Source organism: Phalacrocorax aristotelis, chromosome 2, assembly GCF_949628215.1.
Source record: "Phalacrocorax aristotelis chromosome 2, bGulAri2.1, whole genome shotgun sequence".
NCBI classification, from domain to species: Eukaryota; Metazoa; Chordata; class Aves; order Suliformes; family Phalacrocoracidae; genus Phalacrocorax; species Phalacrocorax aristotelis.
Window position 1 is genome coordinate 60,127,863 of NC_134277.1, and position 12,400 is coordinate 60,140,262.

At 40.5% G+C, this 12,400-nt stretch overlaps 1 protein-coding gene across 1 annotated transcript in view; it reads left to right on the forward strand.

Moving 5' to 3' along the window:
- Positions 1–12,400, forward strand: part of CNTNAP2 (contactin associated protein 2) — a 1,177,124-nt gene that overhangs the window by 523,568 nt on the left and 641,156 nt on the right. Inside the window, exon 4 of the mRNA XM_075083760.1 lies at positions 1,840–1,987. Within this exon, the coding sequence (XP_074939861.1) occupies positions 1,840–1,987 (148 nt within the window). The remainder of the gene's footprint in view (positions 1–1,839; positions 1,988–12,400) is intronic.

Genomic DNA, 12,400 nt, shown 5'->3' on the forward strand with positions numbered 1-12,400 from the left:
TGCTACATCTCCATGCAAAGGGCCGACTTAAATTTAATCTCTTTCAAATTTTGCTGACTATATTTTGCAGTCCAAATTGGCAATGCTAATGCCATCACATCCAACAGGGGAATAAGCCAGGCGAACTAGAGCAGGGACAAAGGTGCCTTAGCTGCCTCATGAGATAACAATCAGGACCAGGCACCTCAAGGGTGTGTATGGCCCCAGTAGGTCCTCGTGCACCCCTCCAGGGAAACCTGTGTGCTCAAGTACCTCCCTAAAATGCCTGTACACCAACGCACACAGCATGGGGAATAGACAGGATAAACTAGAGATCTGTGTGTGGTCACAGGGCCACGATCTCATTGCAATTACAGAGACATGGTGGGATAGCAAGCACAGCTGGAATGCTGTCATGGATGACTACATACTTTTCAGCAAGGCGAGGTGGGGGAGTTGCTCTTTATGTGAGGGGGCAATTGAAATATATCGAGCTCTGCCTAGGGGTGGAGGAAGAACGAATCGAGAGCTTGTGGGTAAAAATCAAGGGGTAGGCAAATATGGGTGACACTGTTGTGGGTGTTTGCTACAGGCCACCTGATCAGGAAGAGGAAGTCGATGAGGCCTTCTACAGGCAGCTGGAAGTAGCCTCAAAATTGCAGGCCCTGGTTCTCATGGGGGACTTCAATCACCCTGATATATGCAGGAAAAGCAACACGGCAAGGCGCGCACAATCCAGGAGGTTCTTGCAGAGCATCAAGGGTAACTTTTTGACACAGGTGGTGGAGCCAACAAGGCAAGATGTGCTGCTGGACCATAAACAAAGAAGGTTTGATTGAGGATGTGAGGGCTCAGGGTACCCTTGTTTGCAGTGTCCATGAGATGGTGGAGTTCAGGATCCTGCATGGTAGAAGCAGGACAACAAGTAGGATTACAGCCCTGGTCTTCAGGAGAGCCAACTTTGGCCTCTTCAAAGATCTGCTTGGAGGAATCCCATGGGTTAGCACTGTAGAAGGTAGGGGGCATCCAAGAGAGCTGGTCAATATTCAAGGGAGCACTTCCTCCAAGCTCAAGATTGGTGCATCCCTGTGAGGAAGAAGTCAAGCAAAGGAGTACTATTTTTTTACGTTAACTAATAGATATTGTTTACTTTTAAGCTTGATGCTATAAAATATTTTACCAATAGGTACAAAGCTACAAACCAAATGCTAAATATTAAATTCACTGATTTTCAGACTCCCTTGAGACCTCTTGTGTCCTTTTCTGCCTTCCAAAGTTGTATTAACCAAAAATAGGCTGTGCTGTGGGTGACAGCTATGCTTATGAAAGAAACTGGACACTCACTTTCCAGAGGGTAATATGTCAAATGTAAAGGAAGATGTTTAAATTCTTATAAATTTGAGAAATTGAAGGTGTCCCTGTCTGTTGTAGGAATCAAGGTGTTTCAGTGTTTGTATTTATAGGAAAACGACTGGTGTGTTTAATCTTACTGATAAAGGCTGGGTATTTTCCCCAGAAAAACCACTCTGGGTTGGACACTGTTGTTAACACGTTAATAACTGAGTAATATATTAGTGATGCAAAATTGATTACTTTCTAACCTAGCAGCAAGTGTTCCATGATGTCAATGTATCTGTTGTGGATTAAGAGGTCTCAATGCTAGTGTTTTCATATTTTTGTGAAACTTTGTAAATCAACCGTTCATTTGAGCACTATCAAAGAAATGTTTAAACCAAACTTCAGTGTAACGTAGACACTCAGAGGACTTCACTACCTAATATTTTCCTTCAGAACAGAACCTTTAGAGCACGTGAGATAGATGTAATAAAGTAATTTGCTTTTTCTTCTTCTTTCCCTCAGGCATTTCCTGGAAATACAAACTCCGATAGTGTGGTCCGACATGATTTACAGCATCCAGTTATTGCTCGTTATGTACGGATAGTTCCTTTGGATTGGAATGGAGAAGGCCAAATTGGGTTAAGAATTGAAGTTTACGGCTGCTCCTATTGTAAGTTTTTCCATTATAATCCTTCCCCCTCCCCACCCCCCCAAATAAAAACCAGTTTTGGATCTCAGATTATATATGAATCTCAAGGACTTTTTGCTTTGATAGATAAGATGTTCCAGGATTGCTAATGGTATTGCCCAGGGCTTCATTAAATATTTATTATAACCTTAACTCTGAATTGCTAGTTTGTTCTTCTCTGGAAGATGCAACATTGGAATTCACGATAGTGCTTTGAAGTTACTTCTTTTGATCTTCGTGGTTTCTTTTGCAGATGACTTTTACTGTTATATAAGCTTGAATGGGCCAGCTGAGGAAAAGATAGTATTCAGAGAAATGTCGTGTTGGAACTTGAGGGGAACAACTGGGAAAAAGGACATAATTCATTGTCTGATACTAGAGATAAAATTTAAGCAAATACATAAGAATTATGTCAGAGTAGCTCGGATTGTCTAAATGTGTGACAAGTTTTCCAGAGGTTTTTCCTTTAGTTTTTGATTATGACTTTACAATTTCTTTTGAAATCTGGTGGATGAATGGTACAAATGCTTCTACAGTTAAAAGCAGTACTGATCATGTTTTAAGCAAAGCAAGGGTAGTTTCTAAATGCCCTTCCTTGTATTCAATCCAGCCAGAACTTAAAGAAAGTTTACAAACGTGCAGAAAGTCTCTGATGTCCTCTTTCTAACCACATATTTTTATGCAGTAGCCTAGCTTTGTTGATATTTTGGCTGGGAGGAGCTATTTGAGATTTGTCTTTTAATAACCAGGTGTTAGAATAGGGTAAGGAGCACATACGTCGAAGTCTCATCCATCAACTTCACTGAGTAACTGAAGGCATATGGCAGCCCTTTGCCATCCTAACTAGCAAAACAGAAAAACATCTTGTGATTTCAGTTGTGGTTTTGATTTGGATAGATAGTCAAAAGGCAATATACTTTCATTTAGCACCAATACGAACCATGAAGAATAGAGTTTTGGAACTATTTTCCCTATTCGTGTGCAATGGATTAAAGCTCTATTATAAAAATGTATATTAAACCACAGAGAATTTACCATCAGCTGCAGTAACTCAGTTGAGAAACCAGTTCAGACTCACTGCAGTGCTGGTGCTGCTGTGCTGAGGGCACACATGAGTGTTAGACATTTGTAAAAAAATAACAGCATATATGTTATATAAGGAATGGTGGGTTACTTCAAAGTTGATCTTTAATCAAAGAGAAACTGAGCTTCTGAAGGTTTACTTACCACTGTGATTATTCAGTACATGGCTCTTAATAAACAAGTTTTTACCATCATACTGCTAAAATGTTTGATCTGCTGTGTTAAGTATACCAAACAGTACAGTGTGGTTAATTTTGCAGCATGATAAGTACTTACTTTTAAGTATACCTCCTTACTTGCACAATAAATGCAGATCCAGGTGTTTGCTACAAGAAACCAATATCTTGTTTACTGTAAAATATGGCTCTCTTTAACAGAAAAAAAAAAGTAGCAGAATCAAACAATAAACCCCATGATATTTGCTGACATACTTATGGGTAAAAGTAATATATTTTTTTTAATGAAATGGATAGACAAACTACTGTAAGTACATGACAGGATGCTTTTAGAGGCTTAAAGGAATGTGAGAAAAAGTAAAACACAGCTTGTTGACAAAATGATTTCAGTTATTCAATAGAAAGTTGCTTGCTTGACACACTGTGGAAGAGAATAAAAGCATCTGCCAAGGAGATAATGTTTGGAACTATGAAAATACTGATAAAATCTATCTTCACAGAAGAACTGAGGTGGCCAAACATAACTTTGTAATTTTAATTAGCAGGTATTGTTGTTCTGTTCATATTAGAAGGTATTTCAAAAATTGTTGAGTTTTTTATATAACATTAGTAATAGTATTTTACATTTTTATGTGCATAGGGACTTTTCTTGCAAAAACCCTCCTAAAATGCAGCGTGGTTTTTACAGGCAGGAATTGGGCTACCTCTAAAATGCTATCGGTATAGCAGCACAGTAGTTGAGAAGAAAAACTAAAAATTCACTGTGTTAAGAGAGAGGAAGGCAGCCCTTTGGTATGACTACTAAAGCAAGGGATTAGTATGTATGAATTCCCAACCTATTTTCAAATGTGTCATTTGAAGCCAGGTTTATAATGCTATGTTGTTCCATGTCGACATGTCCTTTGGCAGAGGCAAAGTTTTTAGCCTTATGATTAGAAGTGCATAACTGTGCATATAAATATAAGCACTGTCATTAACCAGTGTGATTTTCAGATTAATCATGCTGTCATTGAAGGAACTGGCCGTTTAGATAATCAGTAATTTTCAAACCCTGATTAAAAGACAGGCTTCTAGTTAAATCTGCCCCAAATTTTGGACATATAATCTAAATAAAAAGGCTGCCCAATATAGTGCAATCATAATTTTTCTTTAAGTTTATAGATTCATATTGGATATATACTTTATTTAGATATTTTAGAGAGCATGTTTTCAGATGTAAGAATTGGGTATTTTATCACAGGGCAAGGAGGGTTTAATTGGGAAGGTGTACATTTAGTGACTGTGAAAACTCTTTCGTTGCACATTACTGCAACCTGGTCATTAGTCTCAGAGTATTAAGAAAAATACTTCCTCGTACTGAACTGCTTATTCAAAACTCAGTTCATTAATTGCCATATTTTCTGGTTCCTATGTTGTTTGGGTATGCGTATAAGACACACATTTAATTTTTTTGTTGCAGAAGGGAAATCCATGTTCTTCCTCACACAGCAAATTAATGTTTTAAAAAAGGTGTGATTTCCAGAGGGGGATTAGCACTCACATCTGTTCCCTGGAGATTTTCATACCATTACCAATTCTTCTTTGAGTTTTGATCTGTTTTGCTTTAAGGTTGAAATCTGGGCTATATTTGAAACTGCACCTTTGTATTTTGTGTGGATGAGATTTGTGGGGCTGTCTTTTAACAGAAGAGCTCACAGAAGTCACCAAAAGAGGAATTAGGGCCTCACTCTACAAGAAGATTGAGAATGAACATTGTCTTTTTATCTGTGAATAAATAGTAACATTGAATTTAGAAAAGATTTTCATTCTCCAGAGGGCAAAATGGACTGTGACTTATTAAAAAAAGTATTTAAATCAGGTAAATAACTTGCTTAATGCTTTGGGTCGGAAGGGACCTTTAGAGATCATCTAGTCCAACCTCCCAGCAGTGAGCAGATACATCTTCAACTAGATCAGGTTGCTCAGAGCCCCGTCCAACCTGTCCTTGAATGTCTCTAGGGATGGGGCATCTACCACCTCTCTGGGCACCCTGTTCCAGTGCTTCACCACCCCAATTGTAAACAAATTTTTCCTTATATCCAGCCTAAATCTACTCTCCTTTAGTTTAAAACCATTATCCCTTGTCCTGTCACAATAAGCCTTGCTAAAGAGATTGCCTCCATCCTTCCTGTAGTCCCCCTTTAAGTACTAAAAGGCTGCAATAAAGTCTCCCTGCAGCCTTCTCTTCTCTGGGCTGAACAACCCCAACTCTCTCAGCCTGTCCTTGTAGGAGAGGTGCTCCAATCCTTGATCATTTCTGTGGCCCTCCTCTGGACCCGCTCCAACAGGTCCTTGTCCTTCTTGTGCTGAGGGCTCCAGAGCTTGATTCAGTACTCCAGGTGGGGTCCCACCAGAGCAGAGGTGCAAAATCACCTCCCCCAACCTGCTGAGCATCCTTTTGATGCAGCCTGGGATACAGTTGGCCTTCTGGCCCGCAAGTATTTGTTGTTGGCTCATATCCAGCTTTTCATCCACCATTACCCCCAAGTCCTTCTCCACACAGCTGCTCTCAATCTCTTCATCCACCAGCCTGTATTGATATTGGGAGTTGCCCTGACCCATGTGCAGGACCTTGCACTTGGCCTTGTTAAACATCATGAGGTTCTCTCAGACCCACCACTGCAGCTTGTCTAGGTCCCTCTGGGTGTCATCTGCAAACTTGCTGAGGGTGCACTCGATCCCACTATGTCATTGATGAAAATATTAAACAGCACTGGGTCCCAGTACGGACCCCTGAAGGACACCACTTGTCACTGGCCTCCATCTGGACATCAAGCCATTGACCACTACCCTCTGGATGTGACTATCCAAACAGTTCCTTATCCACCGAGCAGTCCACTCATCAAATCCATATATCACCCCAGGATGCTGGGGGGGACCGTGTCAAAGGCCTTAGAGAAGCCCAGATAGATAACATCCATTTCTCTTCCCTTGTCCACTGATGCAGTCGCTCCATCACAGAAAGCCACTAGGTTGGTGAGACAAGACTTGCCCTTGGTGAAGCCCTGCTGGCTGTCTTAGAATCACCTCCCTGTCCCCCATGCGCCTTAGCGTAGTTTCTAGGAGGATCTGTTCCATGATCTTCCCAGGCACAGAGGTGAGACTGACAGGTTAGTAGTTCCCCAGATCCTCCATTCTAGCCTTTTTAAAGATGGGCACACTGTTTCCCTTCTTCCAGTCACCAGGGACTTCACCTGACTGCCATGACTTTTCAAATACTGTGGGGAGTGGCTTGGCAACTACATCAGCCAGTTCTCTGCATCTCTCTGGGATGCATCTCATCAGGTCCCATAGACTTGTGTATGTTCAGATTCTGAATGATTCACTTCTGAAGTGTAGGATACACTTGAAAAATCACTTGAGATAGCAGAAAGTCATGCAAATACTCCATATACACAAGGCATGTAGGTAGCAGGAACAATGATAAAGCTCCATGAATAGCTGCAAACTGAACTGTTTCCATGCATTGACCAGCTCTGTTTGCTAATACTTAGAAAGCAGTGGAACAGACCAAATGTTACCTGAGCTGTTTTTGCAGATCTGTCCATTGCAGTTATTAGCTGTCCTACTTGTATTGTGGTATCTCAAACTTTACTGTTTCAGTTTCCTGATAGGTGACTGATTTTTTTAGGGAGGGAGGGAAAAGAAGGAAAAATAGTAACCAGGGTCCTTAGGGCTTTATGAAATAATGAATGTTTGTATGGGGAACATCTACCCTACAGATAGTAAAGTGAACAAAACCTTCCTTGGTCATGGAAACAAGTTACAAGAATTGAAACGAGGTGCAAAAATGCTTTTAAGGAATGAGCCAAGTAAATGTTTGCAAGAAGTGATTAGAAAGTATTGAAGTGCTGAAAAGTATGAGCTGAATAGGTCTTCTGAATCATCCTTGGTGTAGTTAATCCAGTCTGCCTGCAGTGACTTTGACTTAAGCCATTGCTTCCTTTTGTGGTTAATTCCACATTCAGCTGTCCTCATTGATAGGAAATTTTCTGTGGTACTTATTTGAAAGTTGCTTGGTTTCAAGCTATTGGTCCTAAATAACTATCCATCTCTCATTTGCTGTCTCACGTGGCTGTCATACACATTTAATGAGAGGCCTCCATCCTGTCCAGAATCATCTATTGCATCCAAACATCAAAGGGACTATTTAAGGTAGATGAGAAATCCGCTATTTCTTCCCTGTTGTGGAATCTGATCAAGTTTCTCTTGGCCAGATTCAGTAGTATACCCTGGAAATGTTGTTTCACAAACATAGCACTTGAAAAAAAAAAAGTATAAGCCAAAGACCACTGAAGTGCCATGATTGCTATTGGAATACCCTGTGCTGAATAAAATACAGCTCTACATGTGTATAAATGTATGCATACATGTTTCTGCTGTTACATTTCTGGTACCTATATGAATATCCACCTAAATGGTGAAGATACTAATTTAGTCCAGTAATCTGCATAAACAAGTCCCTTCCTATACCCCTTCCTATGATATTATATTACTTAAAATAAATGTGCCACTAAGTTTTCTGGTCAGACTTTTCTGACCATCTAAGTGGTAGAACTGCATAAAAATATAACTGACAGAAAGGAAGAACTCTTTTGAAGTGTATATTCTATGAAATAATGTTATCATATTCCTAGCAATTTCAGTAAACCACTGTAAGTAACAGTGCTTTGAAATTAGAGGGATTTTAATGTGGTGGAAAAAACACAGACGTGAAACAATCATTTAACAGAGGTCCCTGTGAACTGGGTCGCGTTGCTTGTGACAGTGGATGGGAGTTCTGCTAAACATCCAACCTTTTTTCTCGTTTTCTCTTAATTTTCAGTATTTTTATACTGGGTAGTTCTATACCTACTTAGGTCAATGTGTTTGATTTTTAGCCATCATCTTCACAGCTCAGCAGCTACAAACATACGTTGATATGTTCTTCCTGACATTAAAGGTGCATGGCCAAATACATGTAAACTATGGAGAGTAAAGGAAATCAACTGTTGAACTTTTTCTTTGCAAGCTTTTAAAGATCTGTTTTAATATGTGCTCTATTTGTAAGCTTCCTTCTTTGCTAGCATACTTTCTAGCTTTTTGACATGCAGGAGATTATTTTATTTCCTTAAGGGTCGTTGAAATGGATACCTCTTATCCTTTGTGTACTCTCAAGACACAGTAGTCTTTAAACAGTAGTTTTGCAGTTTAAGACCAAAAACGCCATCTTTCTTTATAGGCATTCTCAGTACAGATTGTTTTCCTCCATGTCCTCTCCAGAAGGACGTTTGTGATTGTTCCTACATATATGTTCGTATATTTTGGCATGAAAAGGAGTGAGAACAGGCTACAGTCCATTACTACCTTTGGTTGTTACCACTAACAATATGGGTCTGTTTTGTTAGTAGGCACTACTTAAAATTTAAAACATCTATTTACTGCATTTTAAAAATATAAAGGGAAGATTTAGCATTTGTCTAGTGCATTAAAAAGCTTACTTCTATAATCAGAAGATTCAGTCTGAAACAGAAAAAAATCTTTCCGTATACCTTATTGTTTAAGTTTTAACTCTTTACTTTTTTCCAAATTTAATACTTCAGGAAGATTTCACATAAATGAGTTTGTTAAAAAAAAAATACTAAGTACATATCTTTATGTTTTATTCTTTACCTTTTCATGAAACTGATGCAATATGAAATTTTATTCTCTCAACTTTTTCAAACTGGCAGCAAACTGAAAAGTCAATTATTTTTCCATTTTTAGTTGTAATGAGGTTACTGGTAGATATTCTCAAGCACCACAGCTTTGAGAACTGCAACAGTGTGTATTCTTTACAGGTTCATTTGTTAGCTGGCAATGAAAGTATAATCAGAGACGAACAAGTATATTTTGTATGAATACACGCCTCACAGCTTGTTCAACTGTATTCTCAGGCAGTTTTCAATTACACTTTAACATTTTTTAAATCATGCAGCATTTCCCTTAGAAGGATGTGTGCGGCTGGTTTGTTTGAAAAAGTTCTTTTATGTCTTTTTTTAGTGTGTGTGGATTAGAAAAAAACTTGTCCCTGCTAAACAAACAGAATCTAAGGCCAAATATAATAAAATCTTGCAGATTTTGATTAAGGTTTATTGAAGTCAGGTCTGGCTCCTGTCCTGTAGAAAAGAACAGACTAACATTTTCTAATAGGTTTTTCAGTAGTTGCCCACACACCCCACAGAAAGAGTCTTCCAGTGGTCTGTAATCAGTTCATAGGAGGATGGAGATTTAAAAAGTATCCTTTGGATACATAAACATCTAAAAAGTAGAAAACAGAAGTCAAGTTATAGTATGCTTTTTTAGAAAGTAAGGGTGGTAGCATTCAGGTAAATACAGTCAAAAGCTAGTCTAATCACAATAGTCTCGCCTTTAATGTTTTTTGCCTGAATGAATGCTTGAGATGGTTTTGCCCAGCATTATTTTCTTGCATTTCTGTAAGTGGTGATTGATCCATTTGTCTGTGATGACTCATTCGCTTAACAAATCAGGTAGGTTTTTTCTCATGAAACAAAAAACTTTGGCAGTTTTCTAACTATACGTCTTGGTTCTGTGCCATTGATTTGGAGCCTGAAGGGCCTCACTGGTATTTGTTTTCCTGCATGTCTGGAATAAAATATATATTAAGGATGCAGTTATTTCCAGGCTTGGTTCAATTTATTCTACTCTTTCCCTAAAGTTTAGGTGAAGAGGATTATTTTCATATTTTTATGTTAAGCAAAATAGCAAATGATGTCTTGCTATGAGTAAACTCTTCTTTCCTCTGCCAAAGGTAACATTAGCGTTCTCTGATATGAAACTGCATGTATTAAAGGTCAACATTGCTGACAGGAAATAACCAATTTTAATTATTCATAATAATATTTTTATAGGGTGGACCCCAAAAGCCTTTCTTCAAAGGATGCTGCACAGAGGGCTGGCGGGTGGGGCTGGTGCCCCGTGTCCATGGGTAGGAAGCTTCCCAGACTCCCCGGGCGGGCCCCAGGGTGTCTCCCAGGGGTTGCGTCTTGTCCTCTGTAGCACTGAGCACAGCCCCTTGTCAGGGCTCCTCTGGACCCTTTTTGCCTGGTTCTTGCCTGCTGCTCTTGCACCTCCAAGGCACCACTCGTGCCCTGGCTCTCTCTGGCTCTCTTGCCCATTGCAAGCTTGGAGCGGGAGTGAACTCTGCTCTTCCCTTGGCTCCATTTCCACAGGGCTTCCCTTTGCTTGTGCAAAACAGCCTGTGCTTGGAAGGGCTCCAGTCTTGCTGCACCACCAGCAGCTGCCACTTTTTGAGCTCCCCCTGCATGCAATACAAGCACTGGGCAGGCACAAGAGCACTTTTAATGCCCACTGCACCATGTGCCTGCTCATCTCACAGATCGACTCCTTGTCCAGAAGATTTCTGTGAGGGACAGTACCAAAGCTTTATTAAAATCAAGAAAAACTACAGCTACTACCATCCTTTCATCATTACTGCATTGTAGAAGGATACCAAATTAGTTAGACTTTCTCTTTGTGAACCCATGTTGACTCGGCCTGATGACTGTGGTGTTCTTTAAATGTCCTTCAATAGCAGTATTATCTTCTCCATGATTTTTCCAGGTACAGAGGATAGACTAATAGGTTTGTACTTTACTTGTGCCCATCTTGTTAACCAGAACAATTCTGGCTAGCTTCTAGTCAGTGGGGACCTCCCCAGGCTCCAAAGACCTGTGGTAGATCTGCTAGACCCTTCAGCACTCTGGGATGAATCCCATCAGGCTCCATGGACTTGTGATGAATCAGCTAGGACAGCTGGTCCCTTACAATTTTAGCGTCCACAAATGGAATGTCTCTGTTCCCACACTCATAGCTCTCTGACTCACAGGACTGGGCAGCCCAAGGTCTATCAGTATTAATAAAGACTGAGGCAAAAAAAGAAGCACTGAATGCCTCTGCTTCTTCTTCATCCCTATTTGTTAGGTGGCCATCAGTCCAATATTTTCCTTAGACCTCCTCTTCCTATTAACGTACTTAAAAAAGCCTTTTTGAGCCTTTGGCTTTCTGGAAACCATGGCTCTGTAACCTTCCTGAGAAGCCTGACCTTGCTTCCAGAGATCACACAATTTCTTTTTCCTCCTGAGTTCCAAGAGGGGTTCCGTGTCCAGCCAAGCTGGTCTTCTGCCCTGCTTACTTGACTTCTGACACAACAGGATTGCCTGCTCCTGTCCTTTTAAAAAGTGGTTTTTAAAAACTGACCAGCACTCGTGGACCCCTGAGCCCTCAAAAGCAGATTCCCAGGGGACACTGATAAGTAGCTCCCTGAGTAGCTTAAAGTTTGCTCTCTTGAAATCCAGGGTAGCAAGTCTGCTGACCTTTTTTCTAATTACACCAAAAACTCAACCATCGCATGACCACTGCAGCCAAGACAGCCACCTACCATTACATCTCCCATGAGTCCTTCTCTATTCACAAATAACAACAAGTCTAGGAGGGCATCTTTCCTAGCTGCCTTACTGAGTACTTGTGACAAGAAATGATCCTCCACAAACTTCAGGTATTTCCCACACTTGCTTGTCACAGCAGTATGGTATCCTAGTTGATGGCTGGGAAGTTGAAATCTCCCATAAGGACAAGGGCTACAGATCCAGAGATTTCTCCACATTTCTCCTAACTGCCTGGAGAATAACTTCTTGGGGCTATCATCTTGGCTGGGCAATTGATAGCAGGAACCCACAATGATATCTGCTTTGTCTTCCATCCCTGTAATCCTCTCCCAGCTTTCAGCTACTTCATCCCTAACCATAAGGTCTGTATAGTCAACCTCTCCCCTACATACACTACAACTCCTCCACCTCACCTGCCCTGCCTATGCTTCCTGAACAGCCTTTAGCCCTCCACCCTAGCGCTCCACTCATGGGACTTATTCCAGCAAGTCTAACTAATGCGAATAACAGCTCTGGGAACAGACCAGTGCTTCCCGTTCATTCTGTTTGTTTCTCACACTGCATGTGTTGGTGTACAAGCATTTCACGTGTGCTCCTGAACCCTTAGTGCTCCCTGGAGCAGCATAGGTATTCCCATTAGCATTGCCACTGTTAGACAATGCCATGCCAAC